Source organism: Microtus ochrogaster, unplaced genomic scaffold, assembly GCF_000317375.1.
Source record: "Microtus ochrogaster isolate Prairie Vole_2 unplaced genomic scaffold, MicOch1.0 UNK2, whole genome shotgun sequence".
NCBI classification, from domain to species: Eukaryota; Metazoa; Chordata; class Mammalia; order Rodentia; family Cricetidae; genus Microtus; species Microtus ochrogaster.
Window position 1 is genome coordinate 23,001,696 of NW_004949100.1, and position 25,108 is coordinate 23,026,803.

At 42.9% G+C, this 25,108-nt stretch overlaps 1 protein-coding gene across 3 annotated transcripts in view; it reads left to right on the top strand.

The window, feature by feature from the left end:
- Positions 1-25,108, top strand: part of Gli3 (GLI family zinc finger 3) — a 259,955-nt gene that overhangs the window by 191,472 nt on the left and 43,375 nt on the right. For 2 of the 3 annotated variants that reach the window (XM_026788360.1, XM_026788361.1), the window contains 3 exons: positions 118-331; positions 1,047-1,163; positions 2,746-2,886. In XM_026788360.1, coding sequence (XP_026644161.1) covers positions 118-331; positions 1,047-1,163; positions 2,746-2,886 — 472 coding nt within the window. The remainder of the gene's footprint in view (positions 1-117; positions 332-1,046; positions 1,164-2,745; positions 2,887-25,108) is intronic. The other variant, XM_005365443.3, reaches the window with a different exon arrangement.

The following is a 25,108-nucleotide window of genomic DNA, read 5'->3' on the forward strand; positions in this document are numbered from 1 at the left end:
CTTCTCACCGCAACAGATAGACCCAGTGTGATTGGATGGCTGCAGTCGTCAGCATCCTTAGTTTGTGACAGTTTCTGATGTCAGCATGACACTTTTTCTCTTTGTCTTCCTCCTCAGCCCTGCCTTGAGCTTCACCTACCCCTCTGCCCCTGTGTCTCTTCATATGCATCAGCAGATCCTAAGCCGACAGCAAAGCTTAGGCTCAGCCTTTGGGCACAGCCCTCCACTCATCCACCCTGCTCCAACATTTCCGACACAGAGACCTATCCCTGGGATCCCGACAGTTCTGAACCCTGTCCAGGTCAGCTCTGGCCCTTCTGAGTCCTCACAGGTGAGAGACGCCGCTTTGTTTCATCTTGGTCAACAGAGGCCTTGTCATCACACTGGCTCTTAGTGCCATGGGGTTGTCGAGCCTTTGCATGGGCATCTGGTTGTCTCTCTCAGAAGGTCTATTCAGTTTTGATGAGTGTGAAGTAGGACATCTTATATCAGAGCCGTTTGCTTGTGATTTAAAAGTAGACTGCCTGATACGACCGTCTATAAGCTACATCTGTTGATAGTCGATGTGTGTGGACTCTCAGCCACTGTCCAATCCCTCTACTACAGCCAGGCTACTACTGAGCACTGTATGATACTCTTGAGTAAACATAGGCCTCCAGTCTCTACTCTTTTGCCATCCTGGTGTGATTGAAAGAAGGATCTAGAAGCTGTAATTGAAGAACTTCACTAATAGTTTGTACTGATCTCCCACCCAAACTCAACTTTTTTGGAAATAGCTCTAGCTCGTTAATGTCTAGGATGCTCGCACTATTCTTCAAGCTTTTAAAGTCACCACCCGTGGATACTCGGGTGTTGGAAGTGAATAGTGCTGCATGACAGCATTATCTAGCTTTGGTCGCATCAGCTTGACTCTCCTATCGGCGACTGGCATTGTCAGAATTGTTGCCCCGTTATCAAATAAGCTTGTTTGTTTTTAGTAGCATTTTCACTTTTGCTCTGGTTATTAATCAAACCTAATTTTCCTTTGCCCCTGCAAATATGGCCAGCAGAACAAGCCCACGAGTGAGTCTGCAGTGAGCAGCACCGGCGATCCTATGCATAATAAACGGTCTAAGATCAAACCCGATGAAGACCTCCCCAGCCCAGGGTCACGGGGACAGCAGGTAAGACACCCCGGTTTTACAAACCAGCTTTGACTACTCTCATAGCGACATTGGGTCAGGTCCCCCTCCTCCAGACTTACACACAACATTTTCTTACCCACTGTATGCTTGACGTTGGTCGTGTGTTTGGAAAATGAGCTAGTTAGGGATTGATGGAATTCATTTCTCTAGTTCAAAAAATAAGCACCAGCAAGGAAGGAGGCTATGTGGGGTGCGTGTTCTTGATAAGTGAGATGGCTTAGAAGTTTTAAGTCATCACAGTCCATAAGTCGCTGGTCAGACTTCATCTGTTACCGAACACAGGTGTAACTAGGCTTCTCATCCCTGACCTTGAGCTACAATTACTGAGTTTCTGACCCCATGCTTAAGCTGACGCAGAGTTTGTGAAATTCTCTCTACTTTTCTGATTTTGCTGCTTCTCATAGGAGGGCTCAGAGAACCAAGAGAGACTGAAGTACAGCCAGATAGATTCTGGACTGTCTTGCTGATCACTTAGGTCCGGTTCCCCTGAAGAATGTGTATCCAGATTGTCATTTCAGACGCTCTTGAGCCAGACGTGAGAAGTTTCATCAGTACTATTTTCCCTCAAATCAGTGCTGAATGAGAGTCCAAAGGTTCACAGGATCTGTTGTCATCATATGCTTTAACCCATGCCTTACAAAGTGTGGCCCCTTCTACCTCAGTGAGAACTTAGAGGGAGGGATAAGGTTGTGATAGGGCATTCTGAAACCATCCTTCTTACAGTTGACTAGACAACAAACAGCCTTTCTGTTTGTACCATGGTGTGTACATAAACAGTTTTTCGTATAGCCCTAGATCAAAACTCAAATCTACACATCTAGATATTGCCTAGAATCCTGGAGAGTCTTTGAATTGCATTCACTGTAAAGCTGTCGTAGAGGACTAGAAAAGTCTGTGTGCTGAGCACCAGGTGCTCTTTCCCTGGCCTCTACAGTACGGCAGACCAGCACCTCCCTGAAGACCAGAGGCTCAACCAGGAAGGCATGATCCTGAAAGAAAAGTCTCCAAAGTGCCCCTCACATTATGGAAAAGAACTAAGAGTATTCGAGAGCAATCTGCCTGCATTATAAGATATACCAATAAACAAACATAATCGAAGGGAATCAAAACAAACAAAGTAGGGCCAGTTTGAGGGAAGGCAAACACTTGCGACTTTTATGGATTTTGTTGTGCTTATTTTTTTGCTTAGGATTTGTTTTTTTATTGTTGCTTTTTATTTGTTTTTGTTTTTAAAGATGTCAGTTTGGTTTATATCCCAGGAACAGCAGGGCCTGGTATTCAGGGGGGTTTTTTCTTTGTTATAATTGGGCTACTGTCTTACATCACAATTTAAAATAATCTCAGAAGGTATATTCAGAATATCAGAAGCAAAAATACATACAAATGCTGGACTTCTTCATTTCACAAAAGCCAGCTGGTAGTCCTGGCTTTCTTTTATTTTCCTGAAACGTGGACTTCAGAGGAAAACAAATCTAAAGGCAGAATCTACTTTCTCCTGTCTCCCTTGCCACAGTGCCTGATTTCCCCTCTCTGCTTCTTGCCACCCCCCTCCCCGCAACAGGAACAGCCTGAAGGAACAACCCTAGTCAAGGAGGAAGGGGACAAAGATGAAAGCAAGCAGGAGCCTGAAGTCATCTACGAGACAAACTGCCACTGGGAAGGCTGTACGAGAGAGTTCGACACCCAGGATCAGCTTGTGCATGTAAGTGACTGGTGTTCAGAGATGTGGCTTCCCAACTCGGCGACCTTTGCATGAGGTCAGCTGCTCTGACCCTGCACGGAGTCAAGTTTCTTAGCTGGCAGCACAGAGAACTGGAGAGGGCTTTATGATTTTCTGAGAATAAAGAAAACTCCGAGCCACAGTGCTTGACCTGTGCAGTCAGCTAAAGCTTAGTGTAAAATTCAATAAAGTCTTCAATAGGGAGTGTAATGACTCTGATCCTCTAAGCCAGAAAACACTATTTTCAGTCAGAGGCTTTGATGGTTATTGAGTAATAGTAAGCTGGACATGAATTATTATTAACCTTTTAACTAAGTTTGATTCCCCTTCCAAGACCCAGTAACAATGTAAAAAATTACAGAAACAGATGGTTCCTTTTCTCCTCTTGCAGACTTCAGAGTTTAAAGAGCCTCCTATTATTGTATGTTGCAATTGGTGCTTTAGTTTGAACCTAAAGGCAACATTGTAGGTTAAAACTTGCATGGAAAAGAATTGTGTTTAATGATGAAAACCCCGCAGTAGTCACACTGGGGCACCTTTTCCTTCTCATGCCAAAGCAAGGCCAGGTATCTTTTCTTCACTTTCTAGTGTTGTCTCACAAACACATATACCTACAGCTCCTTTGCCAAGGCTTCATCGTGCTTGGCAGTCTCAAAGGCAAGTAAGTAGAGTCTTCTTGTTGAATGGGACCAAGAACAACTGATATGGAACTGCATTTAGAGTGTCTAGAATATGAAGACGTGGACTCAGAGGGTTTCTATAGAAACACGGGATCTCGTTAAGGCACTAAGGATGGTTTTACCAAATGGGACAGTTTCTTGTGCTTCTCTGATTCTTCTGTGGTCTGACTGGGCGTTCCTGTAGTGGTTGCTTCTTCCTCTTGAACGCATGCATGAGACACTCGTTCTCATCTGTTACCTTACAGTATCTTTGCCTCCTATATGGCCTGTGCCTATTGGCATCTACATCTATTTTGACTAAACACTAAAGTTATAAAATCTCTGTGCTTTATATGTTGTGTGAGCTTTTCAATGGTTGTTTTCTGAGCTTTGATTGTTCTGTGTTATGTATCCTGCACAGTTCCCTAGTAGCATTAAGTTCTGCAGAACAGGTTTTGAGAAATCTGATGTACAGAATGTTAGATTTCACATCTCATCATCAGGACCTCCTTTCCCCTTTTCTTTTTAAATTATATACATCACATTGTGTTTGTAAAAGTATAGCCGAAAAGTAGGCCAAATGTTTTTAATTAAGGTATATTTTCAGATTTTTCCACACTTGTAATTTGATAGGTTTTTTTTCCTCTTTAGTTTTATTCAAGTATTAATTTTAAACTACGTCTGTCTTAATGACTCTGTATTTGTGCTGACTCCTTTCATGGAAAGCACAAAGGTCTTGTAATCATAAGAGGGGAGAAGTTAGGAATTTTTTTTATTACGAATTATTATCAAAGAGTAGCTAGCATGTGCCAGGAACATCCCAGGGAGGATGAGGGTATGGCAGCACCTTAACCTTCCCACTGCCTAACACACGTAGGCTGGTTTGGGTTTGGGTTTTTCCCTTTTTATGTTGTAAAGGCAGTGAATATTGTAGTTATTTTGTATAATCTTGATTCCAAGATTCCCCTGATGTCCTTATAGGTCAGAATAGCTTTAAGAGAAGGCTACTGAAGCTGCAGTTTGAATGGACATAGTATTTATAGTTACATGGAACCTGTCTTTACGTGTCATGACTGCACACACACAGAATGGAGCTTTAAAATTCTAAATCAGATAAACGAGATAGATTGGCGTCAGGATATAGTCAAATTCCACTGTGTTACCTTTATGGAAATAATTTTAGTCTAAGCTAAATTACAAGAGTAAGCAAACTGAGTCAATAAATTTAGAGTTGCTTCTTACAATATGAAACCTCCCGTTCCTCTCATTTATATGTCTTCTACAGCGCAGAAATTCCACATGTGCACATTTTGGTTGCCTGTTTGTTGCCTTTCCACAAGTCTGCGTTCCTGCTGTGGATGCTACTGCAAGCATTAGTGGTGGCCCATGCAGAATAGGTGCTTTCTATTTTGTTGATTAAATTAACAGGTACTTGGCATTCACCTAATTACTTTGGTGACAGATGAAATATATACCAGTTGCAAAGCTCATTTTTAGGGAGGCATTAACCATTTTGCTACTTGCCACTTTCCTTGGAGAGCAGACATTTTCTGATTAGTTGGATTTTTGTGCCACATACAACCAAGCGGCAAGGTGTTAAACCATTCTGTTGCTCTGCCTTATTTATAGCTATGACCCATTCTTCCCCCCCCCCTTACAGTTAATAGAAAGATTCATGATTCTTCATGGTTGTCTATCTAGTGTCTGACAGTCCCGACTGCCTGCTAAAGCAAGTCACTATCTATAATTGATATCCTGCCGTGGAATAGGGTGCTGGCTGCAATTGAAGGGCTTTGCTGAAAGCCCTTAAATCCTGACAAGTTCTCCCCTTGTTCTGCTTCAGTCGCTGTGCTGCAAAGTTGGAATTCCAGAGCTATTTGAACTTGGTGCAGAAGAGAGACATGTGTTTCACATTAGCAAATCGCAAAGTTGAAGAAGAGAATTAGGAACTGGCTGACTTTGCCAGCCGGTAGTCTCACTTCCAGTGCGGTGCACTCCGTGTTCCAGCGAACAGATGACCTTGTCTGTTACTGTCTGAACAGATAGACAGAATATTGCCTTTTCCCCTTCCCCTTTTATTTCAAGCCCCTTGCCTTTCCCAAATGGATGTTATTCTAGGTGTGCTGCTGTGGGATCTGTTATCACAGCGATGTGTAATTAATTTCATTTCTCAGAAAAATAATTATAGCCGGGCCTAGTTGCTTTCCAGCTGGTATTAAATTTGTGATAAATTTACTTTTATTACCAGAAGCTAGGAAAACAGGCTTGTATTTTTGTTCACCGGGTTTTTGTTATACTTTGTCCCTTTCTTGGTATCAGTTAAAATAGAAAGCAACAAAGGCACAAGAAGAATATGTGATGAAAAGTTAATTACTAGCACTTGTGACTGATTGTATTTCTTATTGATTTGTCAAGATCCAAGCCTGACTTCTGAACATAGTCTACTGGTTCAGGGTAAGCTGAAAGTCCACATCTCTCTTCCGTTTTGAATTAGCCAGACTCTCGGCTAGCGTGCATTATGTTACAAAGGACCCACATTTTAAATGTAAATGTCTTTCTGTAGTTGGGCAATGTCAACTCTCAATCTTTGCTCTTCTTTTGCTGTTTCTTACCTACTTGACATAGCTTGTGTTGTGGGAAGAGGCCCAGCCTGGCTTCCAGACTTTGCTGACCTCTGCTTCTTTCTTTGAATTTTCTTCTAGAAGTAAGTTGTGTTTTACTTTGGTGGTAGAAACATTTGAAATTCTCATAGCATGAAGTTCAAGGTCATCGCATGTTCTCTGAAACCTGTGAATTTCAGTGGTATGTAACCAATTGTCTCCACCAATGCATTGCAAGGCTTTTTTTTTAAAAAAAAAAAAAAGAGGAAGAAAAGGAATAAATGTGAAAATAGTACATCTTCATCCATGCTTGAAAGCATCCTTGTTGACATCTGAAAAACGGTGTAATCACCTCTTGTCCACCTGTTATGACAACTTCCACTCATTGCCCTCAGTTTGAACAACTCAACTCTCTAGTCTTGTTTAGTAATCGATACTAAAAAGATTGTTCCCAACAATCTACAGCGAGTCAAAGTGTTTCTTAGCAGTTTTTTCTTCAATGTCATTCCAAACAACATGACCTAGGACAAAGGTTCCTTAGCAACTACGAATGAGGTTGGTGCCTTAAGACTGCACATCAGAGATCATGAGATATATTTATGATAATATCCAGCTTCAACTGGGTGGCAAGTAAGTAAATGCAATCCTCCGTTTGGATCTTTTAAACATGGTGTCAGGTTTTTTCCCCCTTTTTGTAGAGTGGTTAACCATCTACCTGGTCTATAAATGCCTTCATTTGTGGCAAGTTTTGATCTTCCAGAGCATGCTGAAGTTCCCCTCTAATCACTTTGGCTGCCAGCTGGCAACATCCTATACATTTGCAGCATAAAATTCAAGGCTTTCACTTTCGTATCAGAGGTTTGATTGTAGAGAAAAGTCATGGAACTTGGGGAGAATCGTATCTGTAAAAACACAGCCTAGTCCTAAATTTGCATTTTATGCTTTCTGTGTAATTTTTATCGCTGTACTAGAGCTGCATTGTACATCCTTACCTAAGAGAAAATTAGGTTTAAGATGTGAGACTGCTCTCAGACATGAGGCAGATTAGTTCCATGTGTACACACACACACACACACACACACACACACACACACACAATCTAAAATGAACAAGTAAAGATTTTGATCTAGTTTCCTTCTACATGGAGTTGCTAGTTCGTTTTCTTGCTCTAATTATTTGGAAACACGGCATGTAAAATACAGACTTAAAAACTACAGACTTCAAAGTTACTCTGCCATGATTTTGCCTTAAGGATTATATTCTTTGTGAAGTTGCTGACTGAATTTCACCTACAGAAAGCATTTCTATAAAAATATATCCAAGAGATTGGTCTGAAAGGTCAAGAAACAAGGGCTTTCTGACCCACTGCTAAAGCATCCCTCGGGCCCAGCTAGGTTCTGAGTGGCGGCCTCATCCCTGCCCTGACTCTCGGGATGCCCTCCCAGACACCATTTGACCCTTCCAAATATTATTTTCTCACTTATCAGACTGTGAAACACTCGTGAAAATAAATGCTGTCCCCCATATCCAAGGCCAGGCAGAGATCACATACAGGGGGCTGAGTGAGAAACAGACATCAGGGCAAATGAGGCAATCCTAGCTTGCGTTTGGCTTTTGAAGATTGGCGTGGGGAGGATGATGCAATGATTCTGTTGGCCTTTGGGGCTTCAGTGCCAGTTCCAAGACTTATTTTCTGTTCGTTGTTGCTGGACTGGGAAATACATATGACTGGAGCCAGTCAAATGCTGTATGGGCCACAGAGAGTGCCATATTCTTACTACTCAGTCCCAACACTGGCATGGCCACATTTAAAAAAAAAAAAAGCACTTAAACTCTTAAGGAATGGAAGAAGTAGATATGGAAACATAAAACTTTTACCTTCCCCTATCATAAAAATTATCCTCAATATAATGTTAGTGATCCTCCTTACAAAAGAGAAAAATAGAAGGCTCTTTAGAGGTCGTTATACCCGTTAGCTTTAAATTGCTTTTAGGTGGTGCCCAAGTAGGGATATCAGCATGAAATCAATATCTAAAACTTGGTGACCAGAACCCCCGTTCACAAAGCCTCCTCAGAGAACCTGAGAGGGCTCTGCACCCCTCCCCTTGCTTGTGTAATGCTGACCTTTAGGGGCTCTTTGTATGTTCAGTGTCCTGGAATGCTTTTGAAGGCTCTCCTTAGGGTACCACTAAACCAGAGTGCCTCATCCTCTGCTCTGGAGTAGATCACTCGCTGTTGTAGACACTATCTTTCATGCTAGGAGATGTTGAAAAGCATTCTTCCCACTGAGTGCCTGTAACACCTCATCCCTCACAGGGCTAACCAGAATTGTGTACACTACACATATTATCGGCTGTACCCTGGAAGGCAAAACAGCCTCTATTTGTGCTCCAAAACTTGAAGCAATTAAAGAAAAATCTCCCCTACTTTGTAATGTTCTGTTTAAAAAGTAAGGGTGGGCTAACCTGTTTTGAAAAATCTGAGACCATCAAAACAAAAAAAAAAAAATCAAATGTATGTGTGGGCAAGTGGGGAGCAAGGCTAAGGTTCCTATTTACCCATGGGAGGAGCATCCTGGAAATGACACGTGCTGAGGTTGGTCGCTCAGTAGTTATCAATAAGATCTACTGCCAGCCAAGCCTCTCATCTCTGTGGGGGAAAAAAATATGCTAGCATTATTTCTGCAGACCCAAGGAAGTGGCTCAGACTCCAGCCTCTGAAGTCACAGTAAGTGGGGTTGGACATCACGTGCCTGCTTTGACAAAAACCAGCTCCAGGAGCAGGAAGCCATTTCTAATGTAAAGACTTTGAAGATTCAGGGACATTTATGTTTTTCTGAGGTTAGCCAAATGCTTCCACGGATGAATTATTTTTTCTACAACAATTAATGTCAGCAAGAAAATGTATAAGAGCCTTATCCTCAAAACTCTCTATATGGGCCAAGGCCTTTAAATATAAGCCAGGCTACTCCACCCTGCCTTGCCCAGTCACCTCAGATAAGTTCTGAGAGCTCCAGATAGTGTGGTGGAGATGTCATTCCTAAAGCTCTCCCAGACATGTTCATCCCATTGCCTGCAGTTTCAGTTCCCATTTCTGTAAAGAGGGGTGGCATTCAACCTAGTCGATTTCTTCTCAAGTTTGATTTTGTTTGGGGGGATTAAAACAAAATAAGACAATTCAAGGACCATGGGTAGTAGGTTTTATTTAGACAAGAAAAACTGAATCTGTTGGAAACAGAGTTAATAAACTCAAGTAAAGTAAATGGTTAGGCCAAGGAAACCTTTGACTTTTGTTTCATTAAACAGAAATAGTAAGTAGTTCATTCATTGGGTAGCGCATGCTTCCTGTGTAGGCCACCGATCCACCACCCGGTAATCACTGTGCACATTGTAGGCACAGTCTCTAGAAGGAAAAGCTTCTTGAGTATCGTCAGACGTGGAGTGCGGGGACTGAGGACACCCTGGAGAGCCAGGCCTGAAACAATCATCTTTGTGTTTATATTTCTGGGTAAGAAGCCTTGGAGAAAGTTGTTTTAAAGTATTATCGGTGTATAATTAGGATGAATGGAAAGCCAAGTGAAGGTGCCGAGGAGGAAATGGAAGGTCTTATGGGGGCTGGGGATAAGCATTGTCTTCAATGAACAAGTAGACTCAAACAGGGAAAGATTGATGGATAGGCAGTAAGGTGTTTAGTACTCTCTGTTAAGAGAGCAGGAGGGAATTAACAGTGTAATAGAATTTTATCCATAGGAATACCTAATGCACTAATAGGCTGGGCTCTTTAACATTTCCTTGGCTTTGAAACAAAATCGCAAAGCGGTTTAGCTTATGCTTTTTGGACAGAGTGGCAAGCACCAATCTCCATGAAGAGTAGAAGGGTGGCAGGAGAGGAAACTGAGGAACAAGGGGAAGAGATTGCAGGGCTAGAGGTCTTGGCTTCTGTTCCGGGTGGAGTAATGAGGGGAATTGCTTTCATCTCAGAGACCTTCAGGAAGTCTTCAGTTGAGCCTAGCTGTGCAGATAAACTGAGTCCTTCTCTTAAACCCCTGCTTATGACTCAAGATTCTGGAATTTTTTTTTAAGTTGGTTTATTGGAGATTGTAAGAACAAATGATTGTTGATAAGACTTTTAGCAGCTGCCTACTCTAGTGATAGTCAGTTACATTTTTAATGCCAGTAGGGATTTCCGGGGATTCTGACGCGTTACATTTTCCATTGCTTCTCTTCTTGGGTGCCCTTTTTCCCAGTGTGAGCTTGTAACCTTGAGTTCTGAGACTGTCTTACGGTACTACGCAGGATTCCGTTGTTATGTCTTAAGGACTCTGACCGTCTTCTGCTACCCCACGCTGGGTTTTGTTTGTCACAGTGTGATGTGCCTATGTTCTGGAGAGCCCTACATAGAAGACAGGGAAGTGTTCCTGGCTCCTGAGAAACAGGTCTTCCTGGTGGCTTTTCCTCGAGGTGTTGCGTGTTCTCACACCTTGCTTAGCGCAGCTTCCACCGCAAGATAAAGCGGTCAAGCCACAAAGGAAACGCAGCCTGATGGTTCTCCTCCTTGTGTTTAGCAGAGATAAACTTCAGTGGAGTCTCGGTGCTGAGCCATTTGGTTTCTGGCAGCAGTTTTAATTGGTAAAATGCAGATTTGATTTTATTTTTCTTGATCAGGAGGGGATTACTCTTGTTATCAGCGCAGAGCATCTTATTTCAAGATGAAAAGCCTTTACGGAATTACAGATGCTGGTGCCTGTACAAAGGTTTTGTTGGCGATTGACAACTCAAAGAGAAAGTATGATTTATTAGCCTATAATGGCTAACCCTAAGCAATGGTCTAGGTCCTACAGATTGTGAAATTGCTTATGTGAACTGCCTTTTTATGCCACTCAAGCCCCAGGTTACGCAAATAAATGTGGAGTCCACGTTACGCGAAATAGCCTAAGAGAGGAAGAAAGAAACGGAGGTGGGGGTAGGAAAAAGGTGGTTTCTAATATCCATCTTGGTGGTGCCTTTTATAGTAGTTTGGCTGATAAGCCAGCAGAGGAAAGATTAATAACGAGGCTTGTCGCTATCAGTACCTGTTTGTCGATTCTCTGTAACAGGGCTGTCTGTCCAGCATGGAAATTATTGATTAAATAAAAATTGCTATTAGATTGTGATGTGATCCATAATCACAAACAATGGTGGACATTCCTCTTTCAGATCCTCAGCCATGCATCAAGTTGTTGCTTTTTCCCCCTTGCCGTAATTTATATTGTGCTGACATTTGGGCTCATTAGGTTTATCCTTTCTGCTTGAGGCACAAGCAGTGTGACTGCTGGAAGAGGGGGAGGAGGAGGCAGAGGAGGACCAGCCTTAGCAGAGACCTGGCTTCTGTGTTCTCTGTGCTAGCGTGGGGGCGCTTAGACTTCGCTCTCAAACCCTTTTTGTCAAAATTTTTTTTTTATGACTCTCAGATATACAGGTATGTGAAATAAGTATGCAAATCAATATTTACTGACAATGAATCATAAAGAAATTTATATTAAAACAATCCCTTGATACACATATAATTTTACCATTTATTAAAGAAAAAAGTAAATTTGCATACTGATGAAATATTTTTTTCTGTGATAAATTCATCTTGGCTGAATATTTGAAACTTGCAGGATATAGAACGTCTTCAACGTTTGATACTTTGAATTTGTAATAATCAACCCCTGAGAATCCACTTTGCATTACCATATAGTACAGAAAGGCAGAGTTTTGTTCAGGGCCAACTTAGACATTGTTGGAAATTCTGTCCTAATCCCGAACCAAATCTGCTTAATAATATTTTTATGAAATTCAACAGGAATTATTTTTATTCAAACATTCTAATGTAATATTACAAAGATACAATTTACTAAAAAAAAGATAGTAGGAAAATGTTTTAAAAGTTTTTAGCTTTTATAAATAAACCATTCTATTTCTGTAAGAAAGTTTTGTGTGTGCCATAAAAACACTAGTTCATAAAATGCAGTACTCTTACATCTGAGCTGAGGGCTCCGGGCAGTGCGCTCATTGCAGGGACGCCGGGCAGTGCTCTCGTTGCAGGGGCGCCGGGCAGTACGTTCATTGCAGGGGCGCCGGGCAGTACGTTCATTGCAGGGTCGCCAGGCAGTGCGCTCATTGCAGGGGCACCAGAGAGTGCGCTCATTGCAGGGGCTCCGGGCAGTGCGCTCATTGTGTGGTATGGTGTGGCCTTGTGCTGTGCCAGTTGAGTGTTGTCTGTTCAGAACCAAGGCTGCAGTGAAGTTGCATCATGGGACATGGGTGACCATAGCCAGAAACACGCCATGTGTCTTAGTAGTTTTAATTAATGTTCAATGATTTCATATTACAAAACTTCTTGCTGTTGCCAATATTTTGTGACTCTCACATTCGATTACAGAGTTCAGTTAGGAGGGTGCCTGCTGGAGTAAAAACAGAGCAGAGAGGCCTTCGCCTTGTCAATCCAGTGGCATTCCTTTACATCCAAGTGTTGTACACTCATTACTACTGTTTACTTCCAGAACATTCTTGCCACACTGCAAGGATGTGCATATCTACCAAACACCGTTCTTCCCAGCCCCTGAAAACTCTATTTCAGTGGATATTTATTCTGAATATTTCATTTAAATGGATTTATGCGATACGTGAGCTGTGTTTGGTATGTTTTGTTTTGGTTTTTACGTAGAATAAAGTTTCCGAGGTTTATTCATGCCATGGCCTGCATCACTGCTTTATTCTTCCACATGACCAAAGAATATTCCTTCGCTTGGCTCTAAACATGTTGTTTTAATGCGTTTTCTTGAGGTGGACCTTAGTGTTGTTTTCATTTTTTGACTATTGTGTTGTTACTGATATTTTGGAGCAGGTTTTTTGCTTACATGTCTGTTTTCAGCTTTTTTGGCAATAACTTTCACCGTGGGAGTTACCTCAAAGAACTGTCAAATCAATGGCAGTTTCTAAGCACCCTGCATTGGTTCCGCCTTCTTGGGTGGTGTCACTTCCAAGGTCATTAGCCTCTTAGATGTATTCTCAAGCCTACCTCCCCGGGACCACACACTTCCTGGGCAGTGGGCCAGGTAAGTTGTATTGAACTTGTATTGATGCAGTCTGTGAACTTCTAGGCATCATTCAGCATTTTCTTAAAACAGGAGGGATGAGCTGCATGGAGAAAATGCAAAGAAAGTATTCAAATTATTGGACGTAGTGGGCAGAGACAAATGAACTAGACCACTTCAGTGGAAGAATTTTGTTTCTAAGTGGTGATTTGGTTGAGGGCTTGGGAATGAAAGAGTTCATGCTCCAGTCAGTAGAAGTGACCATTACTTGCAGAAACTAGTTTGTACATGTCCCTCAATGAACCCTAATTTTTGGATCCTTCTCACAAGAGTAGTGAAGACTAGAAAGTCCCCTAACTTGATAGTGAGTGATTTAATGTTAAACCTTCATTCATAAACAAATCATGTTTTATTAATATTTAGTTATTTGTTTATTTTTGGTTTTTTCAAGACAGGGTTTCTCAGTGTAGCTTTGGCACCTGGAACTCGCTCTGTAGACCAGGCTGGTCTCGAACTTACAGAGATCCACCTGCCTTTGCCTTCTGAGTGGTGGGATTAAAGAAGTACACTACCATCACTCAGCAATATTTATTTTAATATACTATTTATTTATCAAGTTACCAATATGGAAAATCTAGTATGGAACATCACAGAAAACAAACCAACAAAATGGTAGTCTGCTGCCTAGCTCAGAAAAAAAGACAAACAAGATGGCCTCAGATGTAGCCTGAGAACGAGTAAGAGGAGAGCAGTCAAGGTTCTTCACTTCCATTGGGGTTTTAACTTCTTGATTTATCGCTGTTTTATGATGAAAAGTCCGGTAGCTCACCCTCCAGTGTCTGTGTGTTTCCTGTTAGGGATGAGGGCATGCCATCTCTCTCAGCCTTCTCTTGTGGTAGTCCTCTCTGGTAGACCTTGCAGGCCAGCTCTAGTCAGACTTGAGTGTGGGGAGAAGATAGTTCGGTCCCAGGATGCTCTCATTAGTGAAAGATTGTGTGTTAGAGCCCAAAGCCCATCTGTTGGGCACAAGTTGTAGGAGAGGCTGCTCGTTTGTTCCCTGCTGCTAAGCCCCAAAATAACCGCACAGAAACTGTACTAATTAAATCACTGCTTGACCCATTAGCTCTAGCTTCTTATTGTCTAACTCTTACATCTTGTTTTAACCCACTTCTATTAATCTGTGTGTCTCCACGTGACTGTGGCTTATCTGCAAGGTTTGGCATCTGTCTCTGGCGGGGCTACATGGCTTCTCCCTGACTCCGCCTTCTTCTTTTTTTTCTTTTTTTTTTTTAATTTATTTATTTATTGAGGATTTCTGCCTCCTCTCCGCCACCACCTCCCATTTCCCTCCCCCTCCCCTGATTAAGTCCCTCTCCCTCATCAGCTTGAAGAGCCATCAGGGTTCCCTGACCTGTGGGAAGTCCAAGGAACTCCCACCTCCATCCAGGTTTAGTGAGTTGAGCATCCAAACCGCCCAGGCCCCCCCAAAGCCAGCACGTGCAGTAGGATCAAAAACCCATTGCCATTGTTCTTGAGTTCTCAGTAGTCCTCATTGTCCACTATGTTCAGCAAGTCCGGTTTTATCCCATGCTTTTTCAGACTCAGGCCAGCTGGCCTTGGTGAATTCCCGAAAGAACATCTCCCGCCTTCTTTCTCCCAGCATTCAGTATAGTTTTCCCTGCCTACCTCTATTCTGCCTATGCAGGCCTAAGACAGTTTCTTTATTAACCAATGGTATTCACATGATACAGAGGGAAATCCCACATCATGCACACACACTATTTTTCCAGGACAATTCTAATCTCAGAACTGAGATTCCCATGGTTCTGAGTGAGAAAACGGGAGTAGAAATTTAGTCGTAACTCTTATGAGACCATCTGCAGAAAGTACAAGATTTGATCCCGTATCCAGACTGCCTTCCTTGTATTGTCTCCAGTGGCTGCTCAGTACAGATATAAAGATTTGCCCCTTAGACTTCCTTTGCTACCAATGTGTGTGTTCTCTGGATCCCCATTTCACTTCAGGGTGCCTTGGTTTGCTATTTTCTCTGCACATTTATTACAAATTGTGTTCCATTGAAAACAAATAGGACCCTTCCTCACATACCCAAGAGCCTTTTAGCAAAATACAAGTAATCAAAATACAGGCTACTTTGTGTAAGACAGTACATGCTAACTCTGGCTAAGAAAGCACGTGTCTGTCCTTGGCTTTTATGAGGATGCGTACTACTGAGCACATCAAATTTCAGTCTGAAGTGACATGTGGGGAGGGCAGAACTTTTGGAACTTGAAGCCCTGCTCGCAGTCTTAAACTCCACTCCCTCTCTCTGCTGGTACTTGCCAGGTGCGCTTTAAGCGCATCACTTGGAGAGAAGCTAAGGGGAGGATTCTCCTAGCCCATCCTGAGCACAGAGCATTATGTGGCATATACCACAGCATTTCAGCTAAGAGTCTAAGTACAAGCTTCCTGGTGGGCTGCCTGGCTATCCAGAAACCTGAAGGAATGCACTGCAAGGCAGTGGAAGGGTGCCAGGAAGGACAAAGTGGGAAGACATGAAGGCCCAGTGCCTCTGTTGTGATGAAGGGGTATAAAACATGCATACAGGGCATGGAAAAGTGCATACATTCAAACGAGAAAGTTTCAGAGCCTTGTTCAGTCAGAGCGGCTGCACTACCAGAGGTGCTGCTGTGGGATTTCAGAAGGGAGCCGGATCCTTGGGAACCTACGTACTTCTGTGAAAGCAAAGCAGCTACTTCCTGGCCCACTTTCGTCTTTGGCGTTTGTCTGTGTGGACTTGGTTCACTCAGAACAAGAACAGGGTACAGGCTGTCCTCTTGGGGCTCTTCATGCTTCCCGGGAATAGTGGTGAAAAGAGGCAGAATGCCTATCCTGCTGAGATAGGAGTGAGGTCATTGACTGGCAAAGGGCATCAGAGGCATTTGAGCAGCACATCCCTTAAACAGGAATCTTCTCTAATCCCAGATTGAGATTCCTTACCAAAGGAGCCATGAACCAGTGTCAGAAGATTCTGAGCAGGCATTAACAATCTGCACAGTGCTACAAGAGAAGAGGCATTGAGGTAGTCTCCAGGAGGAATTTGATATCCTGCTATGAGATAAAATAGCAACCAGTAGGTCCTTTCCCAAGTTTTCCAAGAAAAATCGACACTAGACCTGGTTCATGTTTTCTTTGATGACATCCTGAAACTGGTAGGTCAGGAAAACGTAGTAGATATGGTGAATATCAGAGAGGCTATATCAGCCGCTGTGGCCCAAACAGGAAGACGGCGGTGTAAAGGCAGTGAGTGAGAAGATGGGTTGTCGATCGGATGGTAAGGTTCGGCCTTAGTGTCTTAGTGTTAGCCGAGAAGACTGTTTTTTTTTTTTTTGAAGACTGTTTTGACCCTCAGCCTGATTTTAGTGGGCAGTTTGGTGTGTTTCTTTCCAGGTTGAAGTCGTGAACATAATTATCGTTATTTGTAAGAAATCTTCCTATCTAGTTAACAAGTGAATTGGGGTCCTTAAAGGGCTTGGAATATCAAAACACCGAAGTAGCTCTGCGGTTAAAAGTTAATATTGCAGGAAAGGACCTTGAATGAACTCTGCATTCAGTATTCCCAAGCAATGAGATACTGCACCTCAGCTACCTAGTGTGATTGTCAGTTACAAACCTAGAAGTGTGGCACCAGTCACTTCCAGGCAGTTTCTAGAGTCTAGCAGCTGACATTCTGAAGGGATACTGACTTATGGTTATTGGGTGGGTTCAAGAAGGCCAAATAATGCCTGGTAGGTGGATTGATTGAAAACAGGAAAGAAATTTGTGAGGGGGTTCATAGTGAGCATGCTAATTCTCCCTGTGTTTGAGCCAAACTGGTCTACATGAAATTGATCTGCATGGCCTCCAGCATGTGGAACATAGGCCCAGTATATAGGATCATGAAGGAGACAATTTTAGTCCTGTTTGGGGGGAAATTAATCACTGAGTGCTGTTAACAAAGCTCTCCTTGGGGCTGGGCAATATTCATGTACTAGAATCTGAGATGTGTAAGTTGGTCACCCATGGGTGTAGGATACTTTCAAGTAATGCTGGGCACAGAGGGCTGCTGAACTCTGTGAACTCCCAAACAGGGATGAAGTTCTTTTATCCTGAAGAAGTTCCTTGGAAGCGCATTTTACCTGCCTGTGTTCCAGGAGGGACAGGGTGGCATTTGTCCTGTTTATAACACCCCAGTGGCCTTTTCTGTCCATGGGTTTGACCACCCATTCCTATTCAAGTATGTTTCGTTGTGAATACTCTACTTATTAGCTGAACAGACGAGGCGTGCTTTTTACAGGGAAGACCCTCGGTGCCTTGGGAAGAACCTGGGTCTCTGCTGCCCTTGGGGCCTCCACTTTTCTCGTTTTATTTTGATGGGATTTCTCCTACTCCAGCCATTACATTTAGGAACTTCTCTTTGAAATGATTGTAGAAATCAATCTTATATACTGAGGATTTTTTTTTATCACTTAAACAGTATGTCCTGTGAACCTTTCAAAAAAAAAAATAGTGACCTTATTAAGCCCATGAATTCATAATGCATTTAGAATACTGAAAGGGGGCTTTTTACCCTCTTATTTCAGTTCTCTATTGAGTTTGCAGTGTGGATAAGAGTCTCAAGTTATGGGACTTCCAGGACATACTCAGTCTAATACAATTCCTTTTTCCTTTTCAGATTGCAATCCTTATCAGCGTATGCTTCAGTCTTGCTTTCCCGTTTATTAAAACACACTCAGAGTTACAGCTTTAGCTCTGCTGAACTTGTTCTCTTCTCTTTTATGTTAAGCAGTTTTGAGTTTCCCTCAAGAGACACGGATAAACCAGAATTAGCCCCAGATAGTACTGACAGCAGGCCAAACAAAATGATTCACCAAGTCTGGCTAGCGACCCCGTGAGTTTATTAGCGCTGCTGACAGGGTCATAGGTGGAAGGTGGATTATGGGAGCATGGGTGACTGAAGGGAGCTGCACCGCCAGAAAACCCACCCCAACGTGGGTGACAGCTCAAACTGCATCCCTTGTTCTCCTCGTGCCTTCAGCCAGCCAGTCTCTTCCCAGCAGTCCCCTAAAGCTTTATCAATTGGGGAGTGGCCCTGTCAATCCCGTAGCTTTCGCTGGCTTCCTGAGCCTTGTAGGCTTCATTTAGTTCTCTAGTCTTCATGCTCCTTCCTCTTCAAAGGAAGAATGCTTACATTCTGAGGACATAGCTATCCAACAAGCAACATGAAGTTATTTTGCTTCCCTCTCTGTCCTTTGTCTTTCTTTCTTTTCCTGTATGTGTGTGCATGTAGAGGTGGGTCCATGGGTGTGCATGCCCACGCGTACATACGTATGGCACCCAGACATCGAAGTCAAACTTGCTTATCATCCTTCAGGTGTTTTCCACCAGCTAACTAAATGAGAGTTGTTTCCAAAGGAACAACTACCCACTGCAGGCAGACTGGTTGGCCTACCGATCCACCCATCTCTTCCCCAGTGTTGAGATTGCAGACAGGCAGCAATGTTTTCTTTATGGGGGTTCTGGAGGCTGAACTCCTCAACTCCTCACGTTTGCAGGATAAAACAATCACTCGAAACCCTTTCTCCCTTTCTCTTTATATATCCCTCCCTCCTCCCTCTCTGTCCCCCCTTTCTTCCTAAGTTTCTTCCTATCATTTTTTTAATAAATAATTTCTGTCCATTTCCTGCTTTCAGGACAGAGCTACACTATCTCAGGTCCTCTTAGTATACTTCTATGGCTAAATGTCCTTCATTTCCCTTCTTTCTTTTCTGGATTGTGGGATGAGATTGAGTGTTCGGGTGTTTCTCTTTGAGGTAGAGATAAGACATTTTTGCAACACTTCTGCACCCCAAGAAAAGGCTGGATACCATCATCACTTGTATGTTCTACATACATCCCATCATCATTCCAGGAATCTCTGAAAAGTTCAGAAATTGAGAAATGAAAGATCGAAATAACTATTTTTGAGGCAGGGTCTCACCGTGTAGTCCAGGCTGGACCCAAACTCAGACCTCTACCTGCGTTTGCCTTTTGAATACTAGGGTTAAAGATCCAGGAACCAGGAGGCGGTGGGGAAGATACACCTTTAGTACCAGCACTTGTACCTTTAAGTGCTGAGAATAGTCTGCCTGCAGTGGGTAGTTGTTCCTTTGGGGGCCCCCTTCTGGGGTTCTGCAAGTGCTAGGATTATCTATCTCTCCTGAGCAACCTGGACTCTGTGTTTGTGGTCAGCATGATGAGCCACATTTCTTGCTTTGGATCCTAATCTCCACATTGAGGAGTGTTAGTCCCTTTTGGGTTTTTTCATGACTGATCCTGAAAATACATGGAAGAATACAAATGGAAGTTCCCATGCTATATGAATGTGATATGCTCACATATCTAAATAAATAATGAAACTAACACGTTCTTAAATAAGATTTTTTTTTATACTTTGAATTTGTCTATTAATCAATCCATGACTGTGGAGGCCAGGATTGATAGAGAATTCTTTTCCTTCCCAGAGTCCTGTGAAACTGTGTCGCTGTCACCTCTCATTCTGACCCCTTTTCTTACCATACTGGACTCTGAAAATTTTAATAGATTCTAGCTTCTTTACTCCCTTGGTGGTGGAGGCCGCTTGTTCTTTTCCTGTTCTCCCAGACCTGAAATAATCACACAGAAATTGTATTATTATAACATTCCTTGGCCTATTAGCTCATGCTTCTTATTGTTTAGCTCTTATATCTTAAATTAACGCATTTCTGTTATTCTGTGTATTGCCATGCACCTGTGGCCTACTGGTAAGGTTCCTTCCAGTGTCCAGCATCTATCTCCTGCAGCAGCTACATGGCTTCTCCCTGACTCTGCCTTCTTTCCTTCTCTATCTGCTTGGAATTACTGCCTTTGCTTTATTCTGCTAAGCCACTGGCCGAAACAGTTTTATTCATTAACCAATAAAAGCAACACATATACAGAAGGACTTCTCACACCATTTCCCCCTTTCTGTTCAAATAAAAAGGAAGGTTTTAACTTTAACATAGTAAAATTACATATAACAAAACAAGTATCAGGCAAGAATTAAAGTTGCAGTATTTTTATCTACTTTATCTTTTATCATAACTAAGGAAAGCTGTAATTATAAGTATCTATTCTTCAACTCCCTCAAAGACCCAAGAAGGATATAATATTACCTAAATAAACAGGAAGTACATTGTAAGCAACTTCCAAAACTCTAGAATTGACAGAGACGTATAGCTGCCTGGACAGTCACTCAAAGTTCTTCTGTAACATTGGAGCACCCATCTTTAGTCGACAGGTCCATAATACCTGGCAGACTTTTCCATGAAGCAGGAAATTTCAAAGGCAGCTCTACCTATATGGGGACAGATTTATTCATTAACCAGTAGAAGCAATACATATACAGAAGGACTTCCCACATTGCTCCCTTCCCTGTCCTTCAGTCACGAGTCCTTGGTCTTGCACACCTAGCACAGACCATGCCAGCTAAGCTTTCATGTTTGACAGGGAACTCCCAGCCTCCAATATCTGAGTGTTCTCCTTCTCTTCCTGTCTGGCTGGTTTGTTTATGCGGGGGTCAGGTCCATGGCTGGAAGAGGTGCAGTCTCACTGCAGCTGACCCCCACACTCAGCTGCAGTGCTGTAGTGAGAATGTCCCAGGTAGTTAGGACTGGCTCTTTCAAGGCAGCTTTGCTCGAAGGCACTGTCAGCTGGCCTGCCTCAGATGCTAGATTGTTTTCTGTCCACCACACCGCTCCCCAGCAGGAGACTTGGAGTCGTGCCACTGAAAGCTCAAGTCTGAATAGAGCCCTTTCTTGACTGAGACTATGGTAGAAACGCTCGGTGGGTTCTGGTTCCCCTGTTCCTCGGGTCCTGTCTGATAGTTTGCACCTCCATGGAACTATCCTCTCTGGTGATCTGTTCTCCCTGGTGGTCCTGCTCACAAATGATGCTCACTAGCTCATTGGTGGTTAGATTTCCTCAGATCCTGCTTGTTTCTGAGTCCCACCCTAGACAAGTTAGGGAGACTTGGGACTCTGGGTTATCCCTGGGCCTATGAATCTGAGAACCCCTGCTCTTGCTGGGTTTCTAAACTCAGGAAAGCATCAAGAACCACATGCAGTCAGACCTCAAGGCTTGCAAAAGTGAGAGATTGTTCTTAGCAAGCTTGTGCTTTGAGCTGTGATAGCAATGATATCCTAGCAAATCTGTTATATAATTTGCAGAGTCCCAGGCTCACACGCCGTGTGTCTGAGTGTGTGTGTGTGTGTGTGTGTGTGTATGCATATGCATGTTGTAGGACTTGAACTCAGAACCTCTCACGTGACAGACCAGTGCACAGCACTTTACAGTCTCATAGAATCTATGAGTAAAGGATGAGACAATAAGTTATTTATGGCAAAAACAAAACAACAACAACAAAAAAACAGAATTTGGTTCTAAGAGATGTCACCATTTTGTTGGTGTGACTTCATACTGCACTTGGGACTGTAGTATGGGAGTGACTTAAGGTGTTCTTCCTCCCTCTCCAGACACTCCCTAATCCCCCACTTCCCTTCTTCAACTTATATTACAAAATGGGCCCCCCCCCCACCTGATCCTGTTTTTTGACCTTGAAGCTGGAGATGATTAGAAGAGATTATTTTCTAAGGAATCCGGAGCCGTAGAAAGTAAATATCCTTATTTGCCTTTATCCCTTCCTGGCCTAGGAAGTGACTTTTGGAAGGCCACTGGACAGTAGTAAATGGACAGAAGCAGGCCTGTGCTGACTAGACACTGGGCCTTTCTTTAGCGGACAGAGGTTGGCTGCTTCCTGATGCCTGCCAAAGAGTAGCTCTCCTCAGTCTCGCAGCCTCTAAGACTGAGGGGAGGCCAGTCCGACAGGCTCTGATGGAGCCTCCACTCTAAAGAACATGGGAAATCACCGTAGGGCACAGTTCAGGGCTCTGATGTCAGTGTGAAGTGCTTCTCCTGACGGTGACTTCTTAGCTTTCTGGCACCATCTGCCTGCGTGTCCCAGAAATGAGCAATGTAGTGGCTATTCACGAGTTATCCGTGCTGTTTCCTGGTGAAGGGCCTGTTAATACAGCGAATAATTAGCCATGACGAGAGCCTCGGTGTCCAGGATTTGATTTGGGGTCAGAGCTCTTGCTTCCTCGGGGTGCCGGTCCATCACAGTCAGGACTTTCTCAGACCTGGGATTTGGTGTTAAGATCAAGTGCTTTGTTTGGACTTTAAAGTGCTTTAAAGCCACTGACCTCCATGGATGTGTTTAAACTCGGTCAGCTGGCTTCAACATGCTAGAAACTTTTCAAAATGTTTAATTGCACTGCAGTGTAAAGTTTAAGAGGATTTAGGGGAAGTAATTAAACATATGCAATTAATGAATTGTATGACAGCTTTTCCTATTAATTTTCACAGACCAAATATTTTTTTTCCTTGCATATACTCTCAAGCCCAGTGGTTCTCTTCACTGTTCAAGGCCATGCCCTCTGTGGGACCTTGGCACTTGCCCTTCCCGCCGTGTTTAATCATCTCACACAATGTCCACATGCTGCAAGCTTACCATAGCCGAGGGCTTCCTCACCAGCCTTCAGGAAAAACCATCACTACCCTTTTCCAACTTAAACCATTTTTTTTCACATTTTGTTTTTATTGTACTCATCTTTATTGTTCTGCAAGGCCATAAGCACTATGAAATTGAAACCTTGACCTTGGTATATTTCTAGGGCTGGGAGTGGTCTGGCGTACAGAGGGTATTCTGTACATGCCGTTAAATGAGTGTGTCTTAGTTAGGGTTCTCAGTGCTAGGATGACACACCATGACCAAAAGCAAATTGGGGAGGGAAGGGTTTATTTCACTTAAACTTCGAGGTAACAGTCCATCACTAAGGGAGGTCAGGGCAGGAACATACATAAGGCAGGAACCTGGAGGAAAGAGCTGATGCAGAGGCTGTGGAGGGGTACTGCGTACTGGCTTGCTTAGCCTGCTTTATATAGAACTCAGAACCATCAGCCCAGGGATAACACCCTCCCCGATCAATCCCTAATAAAGAAAATACCTTACTGGCTTGCCTACAGCCCAATTTTATGGAGGCATTTTCTCAGTTGAGGTTTCCACCTCTCAAGATGACTTCGTCTTGTGTCAAGTTGACATTAAACTATCCAGCACAAAGTGAATACTGATTTTTCTCGGTGTATTGGTTAGGCAGGCGTACTCATGTTTGAATTCAGAACGAAGAGTTTTTTCCCCCATAGAGCGTTTGGTCATCTATTACTTCATCTGTCCATTGTTAAGATGGACTTTAAAGCTCCACATGGTGAGGATGATGCTGACATGCAGATTAGATCCCTTAAAGAGACCACACTCACTAGTGCATTAAATACAGGGAAAGGAAGGAGAATATAACCATAGCAACCAGGAAACATTAAACTTGGCAGGGGGAGGTTGCATTGTTTTATAACTCCAGTTCTAGGGAATCTAACATCCTCTTTTGACCTCTGGGAGATCTAGGGAAGTATATCAAGACCAGCCTAGACAATGTCAATTTGGTTCTTACTTTTTAAATTTTTGGAGATCATAATATAATTATACATTTCTCCTTTTCTTCCCGCCAAAGCTTCCTTACACCTCTCCTTGCTCTCTGTCAAACCACAGCCTCTGTGTTCATTCATTGTTACCACATGCATGCAAGGAAGGAGGCTCAAGAACCCAGAGCAAGCATATGACAGTTCATTTCACATCATTGCTTTCGGGCTGCATGGCCCTGGAAGCAGGAGGTGACCATTTCCCATCAGTTACAGTATTCCTAACACGAGTGAAGCAGCCGCTGCTGTGTCAGAACCATGATTGTGCAGAATGTGCTGATGTGGAAAGAGCGGGGGGGGGAAGAGTGGAGACGTGGGTTAACCCTAACGCTTCATTGATCTGTGAACCTCAAACACTCAGCAGCATCTGAGATCTTTCTTCCTGTCTTCAGTGGGGACCGATGGTGTCCTCAAGCTATGTTTGAACAACCGTATGGTACCTATGAGCCATAAGATGTTCTCAGATGTGGAAAATAAAGTTTGATATTTATGTGAATGTCTGCTTTCTTGATCTGTTTTTGAAAATTGAGGCTGTCCTGGGTTGTTTATACATTTAGCATACTGCTTTCAGCCATAACCCCCCCCCCTTTTAGACTGGATCTCATGTCCCAGGCTAACTTAATTTGCTGTGTAGGTTAACCTTAAACTTCTCTTCATTTTTGCCTCCATCTCCTGGAGTGCTGGGATACAGGTGTGCACCACCACGTGCATGCTTAGGTTATGGAAGCCAACGTTTCGTGCATGCTAAGTATGCGTTCTACCTACTGCGCTAAATCCCCAGCCCCTGGCTATAATCACTTAATCCTTGTCATTTAGAAAAAAGAATTCCCCAACATTTTTCACTATTAAAAGTAATAAATATCCTTGTCTAAAATGTTTGTTCCTAATGTTTATTGTTCTCCTCTACTATAATCTATAAGGCACAATAACTTAATTAGTGATAGTGTTAACTAAGATTAAATGAATATACCACTGGGATTTTGCCTGGAGTTTGATTCGTCTTTTTTTTTTTTTTTTTTTTTTTTTTTTTTTTTTTTTTTGTGGTGGAATATGCTCTTAATCTCAGCACTTAATTAATTTATTTATTTATTGAGGATTTCTGCCTCCTCCCCGCTTAAAACGAAAAAGGGGCTGGAGAGATGGCTCAGTGGTTAAGAGCATTGTCTGCTCTTCCAAAGGTCCTGAGTTCAATTCCCAGCAACCACATGGTGGCTCACAACCATCTGTAAAGAGGTCTGGCGTCCTCTTCTGGCCTTCAGGCA